Below are 21,198 nucleotides of genomic sequence, written 5' to 3' on the forward strand. Positions count from 1 at the left end.
TGGAATATGCCTGTTCTCCAGTGGTCATTGTTAATATTCCATTAACAGATAACTCTTCTATTTGACATCAGTATACCTAGGGTTCTTCTATAAATGGCAGAAAATGGAAATATTGAACAAACATATATAGATGCAAATAAGAGCATGTATGACCAGAGCCGGAGTAGCTCAGGCGGTAGGATGTCTGACTTCCATGCAGGTAGGCTGGAGTTCAAATCCTAGTGCCGGCGAGAACATCTAGACATTTTTAAAAATGTCTATAAAATGAGTACTTCGGGTAAAACCAGGGGTAATAGGCGGTTGAAGCGTAGCACTGGCCCTGTTACCTTCCTTGTATACCGTAGGCCCTAGATATAGCAGACTACGCTGCTATAATCTTAAAGTCGTGTTAGCGGTATAAAATAAGAGACTATGATCAGAGCAGCGCAAGCCAGTAATAGAAATATAATGTAAAAGATGAATACAACGAATGACTCGATGAGGAATGTAAAATAAAACTAGACGAACGGAATAAATTTTGCATTAATGCAAAATATACAAAACCCTGATAAAACCGGTCCTTATATATGGATCAGAAACATGGACACTGTTGAAAAGCGATGAGAACTTATTAGGTATATTTAAACGAAAAATCCTCAGACACATATATAAGGGAGTGAAAGAAAATGACGTATGGCACAGAAGATATAATTTTAAACTATACGCAGCATACAACGAACCCGACGTCATAACATCCATAAAAATCGGACGTCTGCGCTGGATGGGCCATGTTGAACGGATGTTGGAGACCGAAACACCGAAACATATAATGAGGCAAACACCAGTAGGAAGAAGGTCAAAGGGAAGACCCAAACTTAAATACATGGAACAAGATCTGAAAACACTTGAGATTGCCCACTGGAAGAACAAAGCAAGGAACAGAATGGAGGAAAATCCTAGAACAAGCAGGACCCAAAAAGGGTTGTCGAGCTACTGATGATGATGATGATGAACGGAATAAATTAAGATTCAAAATGACACCAGAAAAAACACCAGAGATAGAGAAATATTACAACGAACAAAGAAAAAACTCCAAAAGAGTAATAAGCTCAAAGGAAAGAAAATACAATGAAGGTAATGCACTGTTTTTAGTTATTTATTAATAAATTACATATCTATTTTATTAAGTCTTTTTATATACCGGGTGCCCCAATAACAATGGCTCTTGGCCATATCTCACGAACCGTTTATAGTACAGCTTTGAGAAAAAAATATTTATAACAAAAGTTGCCTCGGCAAAAGCCTGGAAATTATTTTCATAATTGTAGGTCCACCGCTAGAGGGCGTAATTGAATATCAAAAATTAAAAAATCAAAATTTACCTAATGAAAGGGCACTGGAAATCCAATCATCGCATTCTCCATAAAATTCTGCGCATATTTGATCTCACAAGTTTTAAGTCTACCTTTGCAAATAAGAGGTGGGAGTGAGTGGGAACCTTCTTATGAAAAAATGGCTGTAAGTCCGGTTCTTCTAAATCGAATTTTGCATACTTGGTCTTGTTGAAAACAGCTCTTTTTCGTCAATGTAAGGGTCTTATTTTCGAAATAGCCTAATAAGTAATATGCAAGCTAGAAGGCGTTATTTAATTATTTTCAGAAATCTAGTTTTCTTTGGAAAATGTTAAATACAAGTATGCATTTTTAATCTTGCATTACAAAATTAGACCAAATTAACAACATAATACCGAAAACCGCATGTCGATACCTTTTTTCTATCTCGAGATATCTTAAGAAATTTGTAAATTTTAAACATAACTGTTACCGTCACAGGTAAACGAGGTTAAGGAAAAGTAGTGTGCTATGGAAAAAACAAAGAAACATTTTCCAGATGTAAACGTATATAATTGATTAAAATAACAATAAGACAAACAACACTATAAAATATAACAAAGAAATAAAAGCAACTATTTACTTATTTAGTCTTAGTGACTGCCTAAATGTTCAAATTGTTGCCCATCATTTTCGATTCAAGCATTTACTCTTTCAAGAGTAGATTGAATAGCAACAGATTTAACTGTTTTAGAGTTTTATTTATGGGGACGGATTAAAGACCTTGTTTTTGCCGCTAGGCCCATTACTCGAGAAAACATGATCTAGAAGCTATGAAAGAAAGAAAAAATAGAGAATACACGAAACGCCATTCAAAGCATTGCGAAAGCAGAAATTGATACTGCTGTTCAATCTACTCTTGAATGAGTAAATGATGGGCAACAATTTGAACATTTAGGTCGTCACTAAGTAAGTAATTGCTTTTATTTATTTGTTATATTTTGTAGTATTGTTTGTCTTATTGTTGTTTTAATTAATCATATACGTTTACATCTGGAAAATGTTTCTTTGTTTTTTCCATAGCACACTACTTTTCCTTAACATCGTTTATCGATGACATTAACAGTTGTTTAAAATTTACACGTTTCTTAAGATATCTCGAGATAGAAAAAAGGTATCGACATGCGTTTCCGGTATCATGTTGCTAATTTGGTCTAATTTTGTAATACAGGATTAAAAATGCATACTTGTATTTAATATTCTCCAAAGAAAGCTAGATTTCCGAAAATAATTAAATAACGCCTACTAGCTAGCATATTACTTATTAGGCTATTTCGAAAATAAGACACTTACATTGACGAAAAAGAGCTGTTTTCAACAAGATCAAGTTTGCAAAATTCAATTTAGCAGAACCGGACTTACAGCCATTTTTTCATAAGAAGGTTCCCACTCACTCCCACCTCTTATTTGCAAAGGTAGACTTAAACATGTCATATCAAATATGCGCAGAATTTTATGAAGAATACGATGATTGGATTTTCAGTGCCCTTTCATTAGGTAAATTTTGCAAAATTTTGATTTTTTAATTTTTGATATTCAATTACGCCCTCTAGCGGTGGACCTACAATTATGAAAATAATTTCCAGGCTTTTCCCGAGGCAACTTTAGTTATAAATATTTTTTTCTCAAAGCTATACTATAAACGGTTCCTGAGATATGGCCGAGAGCCATTCTAATTGGGACACCCGGTACAGTAATATATAATTATGTAATATGATCTGTGACTACTGAACAATTAGTTCGAAGCCAAACCTCTGCAGACATACACACACAATCTTAAAAAAAACAATTTTATTCATTATACTACTAGTAATTTTGTAAATTGGCTAAAAGACTTCGGTTGATATCCTTTTTGTCCATAGTATCAATAAAGTATATGTCTGTCTCTCTCTAGACATGGATATTCCTCGATAACTAAACAAAGAATCACTTTTTGATTATACTCGTGCTCAGAATTCCATCAGTTCCTTCATTCGGCAACAGCTACAGCCTTACCACCAGCATGTGTCTTCATGTGCCTTTTTAAATCCTGTTTTAAACGAAACGGCCTCTTACAAACTTCACAACTATACTGCCTTTCCCCTGTATGTATGAACTTGTGCTTCTTCAGTTCCCCCATCCGTCGAAATTTTTTTTCACAAACATTACATGAAAATGGAAAGATGTCTTTATGAAACATTTTATGAACATACAGCGAGGATGACTGTCTAAAGGACTTGCCACAGGTGTCGCACATATAAGGTCTCGAATTGGTGTGAGTATTTAGGTGTTCATCCTTAGTCGTTTTGCTGGTGAAAGTCTGGTCGCAATAGTCACAAGAGTACCTTCGGATACCGTAGTGTAGACGATCTACGTGCCGTTTTAAATGGGCGCCTCTTTGGAAGTTCTTCCCGCATAGGTGACAACAATGTAATTTGTTATTTATGTGAATGTTGTAGTGTAGAACGAAACTCGAGCTTGATTTGTATTTGGTGTGGCAGACGTCGCATTCATAGTAACTTAGCTCTGAGTCATTCACTTTACATTTTTTCAATAATTCGGAATTCTGGGACCTGATTGATGGTTCCACTGAGGCTAAAAAATAAGAGATTATAAAAAATAAAATATTGAAAAGTATGATAAAGCATTTCTTCAAATTAGTAATTATGCAGAGGAGTAGGTACAGAAGGTAGTGGTGGAATACCACCTTTATACCACAGGAAATGAAGCCAAAAGCAGTTGAAATTTCGAAAAATTACTGGCAGACATTTTTTCAAGTACTTTTTTGGCTTCCTTTCCTGGGGCATTAAAATAAACAAAATATTCTCTTACTTTCAGGATGCTTCTTTAACACATGTCTCTGCATATCAAACTTTCTCGTAAAACTTTTTTTGCAAACAGTACAAGCAAATATAGCATTAACTTCTACTTTCTTTCTTCTCAGTTTTGTTTGCTTTATATTATGAACTTCCAACACATGGTTTTTTAGTTTTGTTCTTGTTGAAAAGCTCAGTTGACACAATATACAACTCTTGGCTGATAAATCTACAACTTGGAGGTAATCTATGTTTGTATTGTTATTATCAGCAGTTTTTATTTCTTCGGACTCATCTTCTTCACTACTCAAGGCATTATTTTGGGCATAAAGATCAGGTTCGAGGTATTTTTCATTTGTTGGTGGAGATTCTGTGCTAAAAATTAAAAATTTATGGTGAAGTCATAATTTTTCAAGTATTTTCATATTTCAGGAGTAGGTACTATAAGTGCTTGCAATTTCCACAAGGAAAAGAAAATGTTTTTTTGTAGTTGGCTGTATACCATCAATCACAAAAATTGGAAAAAATCCTTTGTAAAAGGTATAAAATTTTATTAAAATCCCTTTAAAGAGCTACATCACAACAAAACGTTTTCGATTTTTATAAAAAATTATCATCAAAGAAAAATATTCGGATAAAAACCCTTTAAATATAACATAGATGCGTTAAAAGTGCATACTTTAATAAAATGCCGTATGATGGTCACATGGCAACTAGGATAATGCCCTAAGGTAATGCAATAAATTTCCCAACACATGGGATCCAAATTGAGTTGTTTACATTCCAATGACTTAATGGCAACTGTCATGTGACCATCATAAGGCATTTTATTAAAGTATGCACTTTTAACGCATCTATGTTATATTTAAAGGGTTTTTACCTGAATATTTTTCTTTGGTGGCTCAGCTAGCATCCAGTTTATCTAACACTGATGATGAATTTTTATAAAAATCGAAAACGTTTTGTTGTGATGTAGCTTTTTAAAGGGATTTTAATAAAATTTTATACCTTTTACAAAGGATTTTTTCCAATTTTTGTGCTTGCAATTGTTCACAAAAATCAAAGAATATATTTATGGAAAGAATAATTTGCTCTCTGAGAGTGTTGTTTTATTATAAATGTAACTACAGCTCACTGATCTTGACATAGCCAATAATAAGTCCTCTCTCAAGTTGAGCGTTGACTAGAATGCTTGTATATTTGATGCAGAAATGTTTGCCTCACTGGCCACGTTACAATTGGAGAGCTGTACTGTAAGAAAAGTTTAGAAGTAACACCACTTGTGTGAGAAGAGAAACACCATAATTGATAGATTACAATAGAATAGAATAGAAATATGCTTGTCACTGAAAATTTTTACAATTTTATGGACAAAGCTATGAATAAAAAGTAAAATAAAAGTGAACTACATACAGAAAACAAAAGCAAACAGCAGGAAGGCTGAAATGCCTTTAGATAAATGTAAGCCTCAATGTCGATTGGGTTCAAGAGTATTTGATATCATCCATGGATTAAAGTATTGTACAGTGGGAAAAATGAAAGATTACCCATGAACGAACATATAAAACACGCTGTATTTTTCTGTCACTGTGTCAAAAAAAAATTGGTCAACACAAGTATATGTAATACTTAGATAAGATGTACTTATAGTACTGGTACTAGTTTATTATTTTCTGGACCATAGAAAAGATGTGTTTAATATGATCGCTCGTGGGTAATCTTTCATATTTCCTACTATATTCTGTTTTAGGTGTCTAACGCCTCTTTAGGATGTGGTTTATTTTTTGTGGATGGTGCCACTGGTTTCATTGTGGCAGCACTGTTGGTATTTGGTGTCAATGTCAAGGATGTTGTTCCTGTGGAGGAGGTTGTCTTTAGAAGGTGGCCAAAGGAGGCTTGGGTGCTACAGTGGACCTTTTCAGAATTAATTTTTGTTAGGAATGAATAACTGAATTGAAATACAAAAGTTTAGTCTAAAAGGTTGTCCAAAATATGGACAGCTATATGGAATATGTAAAACTATCTCTCCCTGTGCATGACAAAGCTTGAAGTTAGTTATTTATCTCATGGTCGAAAATAAAGTTGAATGGCCTCCAGGATGTTGACATATTTCAGGGAGTTTGTTGCTGGCAGAGGTCAGCAGTTTTGTTGGTAGGAATGGGCAGCTTGCGTTTGGGATGTCTGGTGAATACATTGTCAAAGGATGAGCAGGTAGTTTTATGGATGTTTTGGTTTTTGATTGTGTTTATTGTAAGTATAAACTCTTGCTCAGAAAGGTAAGCTTCTCACTTATGGTCTGAATGTTCAATAGTTGATGAATACGGGCTAAGGGGTAATTGAGTTGTTTATCATTTACTTTAAGTAAGAGTAAGACATATTCACGCATAAAAATGATATAATACATAATTACCTATATTTTCCGCTTTCGACTTCTGTAGAAATCAACTCTTCATCACAAATTTGATAGTTTCTAAACGTTTTATCAGACTCTAAACAAGTTAGATAGAAATCGTGTCATGCAATTACAGCCGAGGCACATTTCCTGCAACAATTAAGAGGTAATTTGTCGGTTGTATCTACTTTTATTGGCAAGTAAAAATTAATTTTTGCAGCCAAATCATTATTTTCAGATGTGTATATCCCAGTTAATGTTTCCTGTTTATTGGCACACAGTCTACACACCTCTTTAATGTTTAGTAGCTTTATTGTTTGGCTAGTATGCATTTTTAAATGACAAAATTTAAATTTGTGAACTTTTTGTTTTTGTTTATATTTATCAACTGATCACAGATCTGTCAAACAACTTGGCAGTCGCTTGACAATTTGTCATTGTCAGTTGTGACAACTGTTTGTTGACAATGACAATTTGACAATTTGTATGTGGCAGTGACATAGGAAGGCGGCCAAATTAATTTTCTATTATTTTAAAAGGTAATAACAATTAAAAAATTAATATTTTATAGGGAAAAATGTTGATACAATTTCTAGAAAATTCAGAATACATATGATAGTGTTCTAGTTGTACTGTATACTGTATGTATTATAAGTACTTGCTGACAAGTAAGGACCATAGATGAGGGGGTGGTAAGGACTTGCTAAGACTGACAAGGTATGAGTACCTGAGTACCTCTTGTAGTTTTAAGTACCTAATGTTTTTTAAGAATACAAAGTCGCCTTGAGTTATTGTTCTGTGACATCTCTAAGATAGTCTTGTAGTTCACTTTATCCTGTTCTTTTGCTTTTGTTTTAATTTGTGTAGGTAAATAATTACATGAAGTTCTACCAAGACCCCCTTTTCCTTTGATTTCACTATTCATGATCAGCTGCAACAACTCATACTTATCACTTCCAAGTACATGCCCCAAAAATGCTGTATGTATTTCTCCTTTTAATGGTGGTAACAAGTGTCTCACCATTCTGTGTAACATCATTTCATTTGTAATAAATATGATGGGTCCATAGTATTTTCAAAATTCGCCGTAAGCGTCCAACTTTCTCATAACCCTATTGACTGCTAGCAACGTGCCTTTCATGTTTTGACAAACTTTGTTTATGTGCCGGCAATGCCACTCTCACGTCCTTCATATGATCCATCTTATGGGTCTAATATTTCGCTGGCATATGGAGAATAATCTTTTATTGTGAGTGGCAGTTGAAGTCGAAAGGTTAAGGCAACATAAACAGTCCAAGCTTCGGCATCATAAAGAAGAATAGAGTGGATATAACATTTTACCATCCGATATTGGATTTACAGATTGAGTCTTCGGTTACTCAGAAATTCCAACTATTTTTATAAAATACAACTATGTATTAACCTTTTTGTTTTTATTTTAGCTACTGCATTAACAATGAGTGACAGAAGAAATGCTGATGAAGATGATGCACCTTACTCAAGACTATTTGTAGTGGGGGCAAGAGATTTAAGGGAGGATGATATCAAAAATGCTTTCAATAAGTTTGGTGATGTTAAGGATGTGTGGGCTGTAAAAGACAGGAATTCTGGCGACTATAGAGGTATGTTCTTTAGAGTTATTTTGAGTATTTTTTCTTCTTAAAGTGCCATCTCCTCAAGGGAGGATGGCTACTACAATTGCAAACTATTTTCTGTCTTCAGCTGTTCTTATTAGCTGTTCAAAATGTACCCGTGTCCCACGGTTCTTAGACATTACTACAGTTGCCTAAATCGACTAACCAATGAACATTAAGGGTGAGATTACGTCACGAGAGTTTACTGTCATTTGAATCGTAATATGATTTTTTTAGAATCCTGAGAAAACCAAGTATTTTAGAAAAATTTAAACGCAGGATGCAAGATTACATTATTACAGAGGGCGGAAAGCCCCTTAGAATAAATAAAAAGTTTCTTTTGAATGAAATATTTGAAATTAAATATCACACTTCTCTTTTATTTTCAGCCCTGTAACTTATTAAAATAAACATTATAGAAGTTTTCAGGGACTTTCAGCCCTCGGTAATAATGTAGTCTTTCATTCTGAGTTTAAAATTTTCAAAAATATTTATTAGTTTTCTCAGGATTCGAAAAAAATGAATACAATTAAAACACATTGAGAATTTTGACATGCGTCAAAATTTTGCATTAACTCAATGTAAAATTCTGAACTGTTGAATTCCAGCTTCCCTAATAATTATTGTACATCAAAAGACATTAGAAACTATTTGTAGAGGATTGAAATCTGTATTGGAAATAACTGTTAAAATTGGTCTACGTAATTAAACAAAATTTTGTAAAAATGTAATACATTTTAGTTTTCAGCCCAAACTTAGGCCACACATAATGCAATAATGTTCACATTTTTGAACTGTCAATATTTTCATTTTATCATCTATTGTTTAAAAACAATACAGTTGATAAGATACCCTCAGTTGCGGAGAAAGGATTAATAATAAAGATTTTTTTATTCAGTCAATGGTGTGAGCACTATCAGTTAAATGGTAACGTGTGGCCTTACTTTTACACGCATACCTATTGTGGCAAATGTATCATATTTTTCAAAATTTTGGAATGCATTTAAATCGTAGAACAATTTTAACTTTTGATTTTAATACAGATTTTAATTCTGTACAAGTATTCTCTCATGACTTTTGATGTAGAATAATTAGGGAAGCAGGAATTCAACAATTCAGAATTTTACATCGAGTTTCCTAGCTATGGCCCTTTGTACGATTCACCACCCGGTATAAGATAAAATGTGTACTATTTGTCTTATTATTTCATAATAACACAAATAATACACATATATACACAATAACACACATTCAATGATCGAAAATAATTTAAAAATATGGGAATGTAAACTCTTGTGACGTAAAGTCAAAAATATAAGTCTCCCCACCACCATCGGACAAGACAACCGTAATAAAGTATAAGAACCGTGCCCCTGTCCATTGTCAGATGTTTCTTATAGTCCTGTCGCCAGGGGGGGTACAACGGCCTTGTTAATTCAGATGGACTTACTCAAGTTTTTTTTATGTATTTTGACCCGTAGAACACGAATTTTTTGGGTAACAGTTGATCCGGATGTCGATAAGATTGTTATAGACCAAGAACTTGAGGAATCAAATAACAGCGATTTTTGGCAAAACAAAACAATATTTTGTATTTTTTGGGCCATTTTAAGTAAAAAATATTTCTACAAGTTTTTTCGTAGGATGCACAGTTTTCGAGATAAACGCGGTTGAACTTTAAAAAAATCGAAAAATTGCAATTTTTGAACCCGAATAACTTTTGATTAAAAAATAAAATAGCAAGTCTGCTTACCGCATTTGAAAGTTTAAGTCAAATTATATCGGTTTTGATTATTTGCATTGGTAAAAATTTATTTTTTTATTGTTTAACAAAGCTATAAACACGTAGGGTTTCCCGTGCTTTTACATGCGTTTTAACGCATGTAACGTAGAAATAGTCTTGATTGCACTAGTACCTATTCTACCTACTCGTTCGATTTTAAATGAGAAATCATAGAAACATCACTCACGCACTAGTTGTTTGTAGCTTTGTTTAACAGTAACACAATAAATTTTTAGCAATGCAAATAATCAAAACCGACATAATTTGACTTGAACTTTCAAAGGCGCTAAGCAGAATTGCTGTTTTACTTTTTAATCAAAAGTTATTCGGGTTTAAAAATTGCAGTTTTTCGATTTTTTGAAAGTTCAACCGCGTTTATCTCGAAAACTGTGCATCCTACTAAAAAACTTGTAGAAATATTTTTTGCTTAAAATGACCCAAAAAATACAAAATATTGTTTTGTTTTGCCAAAAATCGCTGTTATTTGATTCCTCAAGTTCTTGGTCTATAACAATCTTATCGACATCCGGATCAACTGTTACCCAAAAAATTCGTGTTCTACGGGTCAAAATACATAAAAAAAACTTGGGTAAGTCCATCTGAATTAACGAGGCCGTTGTACCCCCCCTGGCGACAGGACTATTAGCCACGATAGTCTTTTCCTTCCTAGTCTGCTCTTTCCCTCATTTCCATCCAACATTTATTGACACTTACAGAAAACAGCTTTTTTATTCAAATTCCATGTCAAAAAAATTCCAACTAAGGAAAATGTTTCTAACCTCAAAGCTGATTCCAAATAAAATCCAAAATTAAAGAATATTGCATCTGTTTTGATTTCCATTTTTAATATTTCCCACGCAAATTTACATCTTCCAAAAAATCTTCTGAAGTATTAATCATTCCTGCAGATTCTTTAGCTCTGCAGGATCAGATGACCAATGACTAAAAATTTTTGTGTCTGGCTGACCTCACAGAAAAATTCTGATCTAGAATCAGGAACATATCTACAGTTGAGTCCGCGAATCTTTACCTGTGCGTCATCATTTAAAGCATACCAAATAAGTCGGAAATCGATTTCACGCAACAACAACTGACAGAAAGTGGCTACTGTTCCGATTACGGGTTTTATTATAAAATTTGACGTTATCAAATACAGTGGAACCTCGATAACTCGGATTAATCGGGACCGCGGCCGATCCGGGTTATCGAAAATCCGGGTTAGCCGGAGAATATAGTAAAAATTAATAAATAACCTCCATTACAATTACAAAAACATGAAACACATATGCACAGTACACATCTAAATTACGTATAGTTGTATAGAGTGTAGAGTTTTGTTCATTTCTTGGTAAAAAACTCAGTCATACTGTAGAGATGTACCGACACCATAATATGGTAGGTCTGGATCCTGCGTACAAAAAAAAATTGATAAATAGCAAGCTGAAAATTTGTTATTAGCTTAAGGGTGTCTAGTCGGACAAACATTAATATATGGGAACACTGCAACAGGGGAAGTTTTAACTGTGGAACAGGTTAAAAATTTGGAACGGTCAGACCACGAAAACGGTACATGTATTTTTTCCGACAGAACAGACTTAAACTCTCCGAACAGAGATTAAACTCTCATGCAAAAATCAGACTGCTATTTATCACCAAATTGGCATTTTAATGAGTGGAACATGTAGAATATGTCAAATGACAGGAATTATGACAGGTGATAAATAGCAGTCTGATTTTTGCATGAGAGTTTAATCTCTGTTCGGAGAGTTTAAGTCTGTTCTGTCGGACAAAACAAATGTGCCATTTTCGTGTTCTGACCGTTCCAAATTTTTGACCTGTTCCACAATTAAAACTGCCCCTGTTCCAGTGTTCTCATATATCAAAGTTTATCCGACTAGACACCCTTAAGCTATTAATAAATTTTTAGCTTGCTATTAATCAACTTTTTTTTCATACGCGGGATCCAGACCTATGGTAGCATAATATCATATTATGATGCTGCAATAAATTTATTTTAAAGATTCGTCTTTATCAATCCTACCTAATGTTTCTAGTTTCTTTTCCATTGTCACTGCAACATTTTTACGTTTTGTTACCATTACGTAGACAAAGCAAACACAATCTGAAGCACGATTACATTACAGAACGGAAGTGATTAATAGGCTGTACTACACACAATACAAGAATTTTTAAATAGTCACGTCTTTTTTAAACAATGCTAAGACAGTTTGACATAAATAAAGAAAAAGGAATACAGACAGGTGTCTGTTCTTTCCGATAAGCTGAGACGGTCGCTCTGGCTGCCGCCGTGTGCATGAATCATTTTTACTATTGTACTTATGTGTTCAAATTACACAAATACACATTATCTCTGAAATATTATTTGGCCTACATACATTTTTATTTGATAAAATTGTTAAATTGTTTATTTGTTAAATTTTTGTCTGATGAAAATCGGTCCGGGTTAGCCGGACTTCCGGGTTATCGGGGGCCGACTTATCGGGGTTCCACTGTATATAGAATGTCAAATGTAAGTTTTGCTTCAAAATTTTTGTGCAGAATTACAACTACATTTGAAGTAGCTTAATAAATTATTTTATTATTATTGATTAATAAATAAATAAACAATTTATAAAAAAATTCAATAACATATTTTATTTTTGTTATTTTATTCACTTTGACAGAAATCTAAACACAATCATTTCTTTACTGTGTGAATGACGTTAGCTTTGTATGTTTTAAATATTAATTGCCAAAATATAATTATTTACCTTAAAATTTCAAAGCCCAATATAAAATTAGTTGTGAAAACAACTGTTTGTGTAATATAAAGAAACTTCAAAACCCAAAAATTCGACAAAACCGCAAAAAATTCAACTGATTTACAGCCACAATAGTAAACAAAGCGGAAACGTCAAACAAATTGTGCTTAAAATATGAAAACATACCGAATCGTCTTTTTTGTACCTGTCTCTTTTCAATGCACTGAGTCTAGATGGTTCATAAAAATAACATGTGTTTTTACTTAATAACAAACGGCAGCTGGTTTGTCATGAGTTTCATGCGTGGAAGAGAATGATGCTAGATAAAAAGTATGTGTTTTATCTCGCTAGGTATTAATGACGCACGGGTAAAGACTCGCGGACTCAACTGTATTCTACTAGCAGTGAGAACACACAGAGAAAAGCTCTTAAATTTTGAATTGTTCTTCTACACCAGTGGTTTTCAATGTTTTTGAGCTATGTACCACCAAAATGCTTATAATTATTTTTGGTACCACCTAACTGAAGTATCTATGGAGGTAGGTAATTTAATTAACTACAAATATGCTGGATTTTGGCTGTGGTTTCGCATTTTGTGTACCACCGCACCTAATGAAATGTACCACCAGTGGTACATGTACCACAGATTGAGAACCCCCGTTCTACACCATTAAATGTCCACTAGTAAATAAAACTGTAGCTAACACATGTTTTAATACATTTCAGGTATATTCTACGTAAAATATTATAAAACTTCACATGCAGCTCTGGCTCTCGAAGAGATGAGAGGTACCAACTTAGGTGGAAGACCCCTAAAAGTAATGATTGCGCATAAGTAAGTGTTTTTTAAATAAAAATAGACAGTTTCGTTTTGATTCAATTCGAGTCTCTTGCCATCCCCTGGCACGTGTTTCTAGGTTTACCCGTTATCAAAGAGGCTTTGTAAGAAGACTGAATTGAAGACTTCTGATTAAAAAATCTCTTAAACAACTACGAGTATCGGAACCCAGAATTATCTGTGTTTTTTAATGACAGTTTTTGTCTTTCATAGTTAAATAGTTGTTGGATGTAATTGGTCCAGTGACACAATTACCAAACTGTAATGGGGGTTTCTTAGATCTTATTTTTTCTAGTATAAATAATAACATAAACTTAAAAATTGCTGATCAATCTTTATTAAAATGTGATAGCTATCATCCAGCCTTGTCCTTTGACATTATTGCAAATATTATTTTAGACTCTCTTAGCTATGATTTTTTACTTTAAAAATGCTAATTATATCCTTATTAATGAATATTTAGGTTATGATAGGATCTAAGAAGGATTATGATCTTTTTTCTAATTTGTGTCAAGAATTTAGGGATTGTTACAAAACATGTCATCAGATTCACCTAAATAATTTACAAACTACTATGTATGATAAAAAATGATTTTTGGAATTATGTAAGTAATAAAAGAAAATGTTTTGATTTGCCAAACACAATGAAATATGAGAATATAACTTCTGATAATTCCCAAAATATAGCAAATTTGTTTAGTAAATTTTTAATTCAACCTATGTTACTAGTAATACAGATTATCTAGCTGTAAACTCTGATAATAATCTTTGTGTTGAAATTTGTGATATTACTGTATTAGATGTATTTGAATTTATATCTAAGATTGATCTAAAAGCAAGTTCTGGACCTGATAATATATATATATATATATATATATATATATATATATATATATATATATATATATTGATGCACGTTAAGTTGTGACTTCCGGTATACAGAAGAGGCTGTCCGACTTCCACCTTTTCTACTAGGAATTATTTTTTAAAAATTGTGTATTTGGTAAAAGGGGGGCTTATAAAATGGGTCTACCTATTGAGGGGAAAGGATTTACCAAAATAAATTTTGTATATATATACGTATATACCGAAGCGTACAGCATACGTTATGGCTTCCATATATAGGGTAGTTCAAGGCGCGTTGTCACTTCCAGCGGTGTTGTCATATTTTGGAAGTCACAACGACTCGTCTGCTAGATTTACCTCCTATTTTGAGCGTAATGTGTGATCTTTTGAAACTTTTACTGTGAATACAGTTGTCTGTGTTTTAAAGTTGTCTATTTAAATTAAAATATTGATATTCTTTTGATTATACAGGTTTACAAAAAAATACATTTCGGATATATACATACTCTATCACGTGTAGCTGAAGGTCATTTCGAGGTCAAATCAAGATAAATCAACACAATCGCTGTGAAAAAGTATATTAGGGTGTTTTTGGGGTCCCTGATCACAAAACTGGGGCCCGTTGAGCTCAACCACGTCAGGTAAAGGCCATTTCAAGGTCAAATCAATTTTGTTAACTCCTCCTGATTTGAACTTAAAATGACCTTTACATGACGTAGTAGAGCTCAACGGACCGCAGTTTTCATGATCAGCGACCCCAAAACTCCCTATACTTTCAGAGCAATTGTGTCAATTTATGTTGACTTGACCTTAAAATGACGTTGAACTAGACGAGATAGAGGTCAGCGGACTCCGGATTCATCTTCAGCGACCCCAAGAACCCCCCAATATACTTTTTCAGAGCGACTGTCGATTTATCTTGATTTGACCTTGAAATGACCTTTACCTGACGCGATAGAGGTGAGCAGACCCCGGATTTGTGATCAGCCACTCCAAAAACCCCCTTGTCATATGGTTTCGTCAAATTGTCCGAAATTTAGTTTTTTTTGTAAACCTGTGTTATTTATGATAATATGATTGATATTTATTTTAACAAAAATACTAATATATTATTATTGCTGTAAAATGGATTTATTGGAATTAATTAAAAAAGTGTTAATAGTAAGTCATTTATTTATGAAAATTATATCAAAAATGTTAATAAATAAATTTGAACTTATAGAAAATTTTAATATTTTAGATTTTATTACAGGCACCGTCCTTTTAATTTTTGATGTACCAATAATAATATGTAATAAAAAATTAAATGGCTAAACCCTCCAGGTGGGGATTACCCGCTAAAAAGCTATCTAGATCCATCTTTTTCGAGCAGATTTTTCCCAATCTGCTACTCGATACTATTGACTATGCTTCTCCATTTCTTTCTATCCTCTTTTGTTTTTCTGCTAGTCTCTAATTCCTGCCCTATATAAATCTTCCTTTAATTCCTGTAACCATTTATTCTAGTTCCTCCGCGTCTCCTTCTAACTCCGGGTCTCCATTGTAAAATTGAGTTTATAGTTGTTTCGCTACCTGCTCTCCATATATGCCCCAACAATCCAACTCTGTGCCCAAATCTGAAAATCTGGAATAATATCTACCCGGGTCGAAACATTTTTTTTTAATATATGAAAATAGTTATTTATGAAACGGAGTGAGTGCTATACATCGCGTAAGTTCGCAAAAAGTACTTCACGCACAATTTCATACAATATTTTATCTACGATAAACAAATAAAAATACTGTAACTCTTCGTCACTGGAATTCATTTCTATTCTACAATTCTTAGAACTGTGACATATAAAAATTCTAATTTCTTTCAAACCACAAAACTGTCAAATTTTTTTTTTGTAATTTATTGCTCATTATGTCATCACCTCTCTTCTGCTCTGCACAAGAGATCTAAGGTTAGAGCTAAGAATAAGGTTGGCTAGGTGCTACGTTTTCTCGACTCTGTTTTACGGAATGGAAGCTTGGACCTTGAATGCGGCATCAATGAAAAAACTGGAATCATTCGAGATGTGGGTATATAGAAGAATTCTAAAAATATCATGGACAGAACACGTCACAAACAAAGAGGTTCTGATAAAGGTGAATAAAGAAATGGAAGTCTTAAATACAATTAAAACCAGAAAATTGGAATATCTCGGACATATTACACGTGGAGAGAGATACAACTTGCTCCAACTCATTATGCAGGGAAAGATTCAAGGAAAAAGAAGCATAGGGAGACGCAGAATATCGTGGTTGCGCAACCTGAGAGAATGGTACGGATGTACATCAAACGAACTTTTCAGAGCAGCCGTCTCCAAGGTCCGAATAGCTATGATGATTGCCGACCTCCTTCGCGGAGATGGCACTTGAAGAAAAAGAAGATGTCATCACCATGAAACGCGAAAGTTAAGAAAGAATATTTAATTATATGAAAGTGTGTCAAAAACAGTGAGAAAAAGTAAATCCCATTTAAAATACATTGTTACTTCATGTTACTTTTCACAAACTAAAAATTTATATATTATAATATGACATAGAGTAGATAAAAGTCATTTATTAATTATTAATTGATTATAGTCAGAAGAAAATTAGATCATGCACCCCTTGTTTTTTATAATTGTTAACATACTAAATTACATATCCAATAATTATTGTTATCCATTAAATATATCGATGCAGATCGGCCTTATATCGGATCCTCTTCTATTAGTCCGTTCGCTGACGGTAAAATATTGCAAAACCCATAAATTTTAAAAAAACCACTTAAGATTGACATGAAATTTGGCATACACATAGGTAACATATCAAAGAAGAAAATTGATATTGTGCCGATGTTTTCTTTTGCCAAGCAGACATTCCGTTAACATTTTTAGTCAAAACATAATATCAATGTTAAAGTATTATTAGAGCAACGCGTTATGGTGTCACATTTCTTTTAATGACCGACACACAAAATATTTTAATGACGGATCCCACACTAGAACCAGATTTTTATTACCTACTGCTGATAAGGTAAAGAGTTATTAAATATCACTCGTTGTCATCTCTGTGTTAATTTGAAATAATAAAATATAAATATTGTAGTTTTGTATTCTAAAATATTTGGAAAAAATATCTATGTATTTTTTTTTTCATTTAGGTACACATCATTTTAAGGGATTGTCCGGAAAAGTACAGGCTCAGTATATCGGCAAATGAATTTTGTTTTAAATACCGTCCGTATAGAGGAGGTGCTCGTTGGGGATAGGCGCAAAATCTTAGTCCAGTGCTAATTAAATGCATTAATTTTTTTTTCGAATTCGAAGAAAACTAATAAGTATTTTTGAAAAATTTAAACGCAGAATGGAAGCTTACATTATTACCGAGGGCAGAAAGTCCCTGAAAACTTATATAATGTTTATTTTAATAACTTATATACCTAATATTTGTTTATTTTAATAAAGATAATGGGATGAAAAAACAAGAGAAAAGTTAGTGTGATTTTTAATTTCGAATATTTCATTCAAAAGAAACTTTTTTTATTCTAAGGGACTTTCGGTCCCCCGTAATAATGTTATCTTTCATTCTGGGTGTATGTTTTAAAAAATATTTATGAGTTTTCTCAGGATTCGAAAAAAATAAATGTATTTAAATAGCATTGGACAGAGATTTTGCGCCTACCCCCTTAAGAGAGAGTTTACTGTAATTTATATTATTACTAGAATTTATTACTTTAAACTTTTTATCGCTCTTGATTCATTTTATCGTGTATTTAATTCCATTCAATTGTAATTGTACATTCAATTTTTTTGTAATTTTTACACGTTTTATTACTTTCGAAATAACAATAACTATAAAATCGATTTTTCAGCCTACTTGGGTCAAAAAATACACAATTTTCGGAAATTTCGGTAAATGAGAACATTTACCTACATTTCTTGTATTTAAGCTTTTAATAAGATTTTTAAAAATAATTTAGATTATTTAATAGATACATTCACCGGCACGAAAAACGGGCACCCCAAAAAATGGGTCATTTTTGATGGCTCGTATCTCCTAAACCTATTCTCCGATTTAAGTATTTCTTTAATATGTTATAGCCTTATTCTTTAACTATATCGCTGTAATAATATTGTTTCTAGACAGGTAAATTATCATTGTATACTGGGCGTACCAATCAAACTGGTTTTTTTTTTCAATTTTCACAACACTCTGTGGAATATTCTAGCCTTTATACAATATTGAAATTAAAACCCAACTATAGCCCCAGGTTTTCTTAATGTTCTGTTTGTTATTCATTCGCTTATGTTGGATAATAAAAAAGTTAGGGACTTTAACAATTAAACATGTTCTTTATCAATACATGGTGTTTCTAAATAAGTGCGACAAACTTTAAGGGGTAATTCTTCATGAAAAAATAATGATCGTTTACTTGATAAAGCTATGTCCGCAAATGCTTGCAAATATAAAATTATTTTGCCAAACGATCATTATTTTTTCATGCAGAAATTACCCCTTAAAATTTGTCGCACTTATATTTAGAAACACCTGTATCGATAAAGAACATGGCTAGTTGTTAAAGTCCTTAACTTTTTTATTATCCAACGTAAGCGAATGAATAAAAAAACAGAATGTTAATAAAACCTGGAGCTATAGTTAGGCTTTAATTTAAATATTTTATAAAGGCTAGAATATTCCACAGGGTGTTGTGAAAATTGAGAAAAAAACCCAGTTTGATTGGTACACCCGGTATACAATGAAAATTTACCTGTCTATCAACAATGTTATCATAGCTATATTGTTAAATAATAAGGCTATAACATATTAAAAACATTACTTAAATCGGACCAAAGGTTTGGGAGATACGAGACATCAAAAATTACCCATTTTTTTAGGGTGCCCGTTTTTCGTGCCGGTGAGTGTAGATTAAATTAGAAGTTCATTGTAAAAAAGGAAGTAAACAAAAACACGAGAAAAATGAATTTATATAAGTAAATATTATATATTGAAATAAGTACAGAAAATATATAATTATAGAGATATATAATCACTTATTGTACATTCATTTAAGGCTAACGTTAAAGGTAAAGCAGATCTGCTATTATTCATGTTTAAAAACAAAAGGCACACAAAACACTAAGTACGATTAGGACCGCGAATCTACAACAGATAAATGTCTGGAAACCGTTACACAGGGTTGCCAAAAAACGGAAGTCACACCGAGCGGTGTGGTATACGGAAGACGCTACGCGTTGTGTACATAACCTGTATAGTAGCACGGGAGCGACACTAGCGCTGGTGATATACCGTCGAACTAAAATCTGATCTTATGAGTATGTTAGATACGATATGACTTCCAGCGAAATTTTTAATATAAGCCTTCTGATACCATCTAGTAGCCAAATTCGTAAAAATATAGGCAAAACGTTGTGACTTCCGAAATCGGAAGTCATAACGGTATATATGAAGTAACAACGTATTACGAGAATCTACTTTGGAAGTCACATGGATACATGTATCAATATATATATATATATATATATATATATATATATATATATATATATATATATATATATAGTTATTAATATAACCTCTGTTCATATTTAATTGTAGATTTATTCTGAGATGTATTTTACAAAAAATATTTAGTTTGTCATTGTATCAGGTGTCTTTCCAGAGATATGGAAGAGAAGTTATATTACCCCAGTCCATAAAGGTGGTAATAGAGAAAATATTGAAAACTACCGAGCTATATCTAAAATTTCAGTTTTTGCTAAATCTTTTGAAGGGATTCTAGCTGCAAAACTTGGTCCATTATTGAATCCTACTTTACTGCCCGACCAACATGGTTTTATTCCAGGACGTTCTACTACTACCAATCTTTTAGTTTTATAAGAATTTTTGTTGGATGCTCTTAAAGGGTATGACCATGTTGGTGTCATTTATACTGAGTTTTCGAAGGCATTCGATAGAGTTAATCATACTGTCCTAATCTCTAAACCTTAAAATGCTGGTTTACATGGAAGATTATTAGGCTGGATGGAGAGCTATCTCACAGATAGAACTCAAGTTGTAAAAATTAACCAATTTTTGTAATCTACTATCAATGTAACCTCTGGTCTTCCACAGGGTGGACATTTATCTCCTCTGCTTTTTAATTGTTTTGTAAATGATATAAAAAATTGTTTTTATCATAGTAATATTCTTCTCTATGCTGATGACCTAAAAATTTATAGACTGTATATATTATTGTATTATAAAAAAAAATCCAATGACTGTAGTTTATTACAGAATGATTTAAGTAGATTATTGGATTGGTGTAACTTAAATGATTTGAATTTGAACATAAATAAATGTAAGGTAATGTGATTTTTTAGAAACAAACAACCGATTTCATTTGAATACCATATTGGACCGAATATTTTGGAGGTAATCACAACATTTAAGGATCTTTGGGTAATTTTTGACCCTACAGTAAGCTTCAGGGACCACTTTTCTTACGTTTCTAATAGATCCATGGAACTTTTAGGTTTCATGAAACGTAGTCTCTCTGAATTTGATAATATTTATTGTCTCAAAAATATCTACTGTTCCCTTATTAGATCGGTTTTGGAATATGGTAGCAATATGTGGTCTCCGCATTATAACTGCCACAAAGATCTATTAGAAAGAGTACAGAGTTCTTAAGATTTATTGCTTTTAAATTGAGAATACCTGTAAATGAAATTGAATACATTGTTTTACAATCCTTACTTAAATATTG

General features: G+C 32.7%; 2 protein-coding genes across 3 annotated transcripts in view; one reads left to right on the forward strand and one right to left on the reverse strand.

The window, feature by feature from the left end:
* Positions 1–1,119: 1,119 nt before the first annotated feature.
* LOC114330739 (zinc finger protein 271-like) lies at positions 1,120–6,952 on the reverse strand. The gene is made up of 4 exons (XM_028280160.2): positions 6,848–6,952; positions 6,576–6,707; positions 4,182–4,540; positions 1,120–3,944 (listed from the first exon to the last, which is right to left on the reverse strand). Exons 3-4 carry the CDS (start codon positions 4,213–4,215, stop codon positions 3,340–3,342), a joined length of 639 nt encoding a protein of 212 aa, XP_028135961.1. The 5' UTR covers positions 4,216–4,540; positions 6,576–6,707; positions 6,848–6,952; the 3' UTR covers positions 1,120–3,339.
* Positions 6,953–7,010: 58 nt separating this feature from the next.
* LOC114330718 (RNA-binding protein 45) overlaps positions 7,011–21,198 on the forward strand; it is a 39,343-nt gene continuing 25,155 nt past the window's right edge. Inside the window, exons 1-3 of one of the 2 annotated variants that reach the window (XM_050654196.1) lie at positions 7,011–7,096; positions 8,000–8,179; positions 13,463–13,571. In XM_050654196.1, the coding sequence (XP_050510153.1) occupies positions 8,014–8,179; positions 13,463–13,571 (275 nt within the window). In that variant the 5' untranslated portion in view covers positions 7,011–7,096; positions 8,000–8,013. Of the gene's footprint in view, positions 7,097–7,127; positions 7,275–7,999; positions 8,180–13,462; positions 13,572–21,198 lie in introns of those variants that run through there. The other variant, XM_050654197.1, reaches the window with a different exon arrangement.

Source organism: Diabrotica virgifera, chromosome 6 (assembly GCF_917563875.1).
Source record: "Diabrotica virgifera virgifera chromosome 6, PGI_DIABVI_V3a".
Lineage (NCBI taxonomy): Eukaryota > Metazoa > Arthropoda > Insecta > Coleoptera > Chrysomelidae > Diabrotica > Diabrotica virgifera.

Coding starts and splice junctions, on each gene's coding strand:
- LOC114330739 (XM_028280160.2), bottom strand. CDS start 4,215: ATGCAGAGACATGTGTTAAAGAAGCATCCTGAAA. Junction 3,945..4,181: donor GTTAAAGAAGCATCCTGAAA/GTAAGAGAATAT, acceptor CTTATTTTTTAG/CCTCAGTGGAACCATCAATC.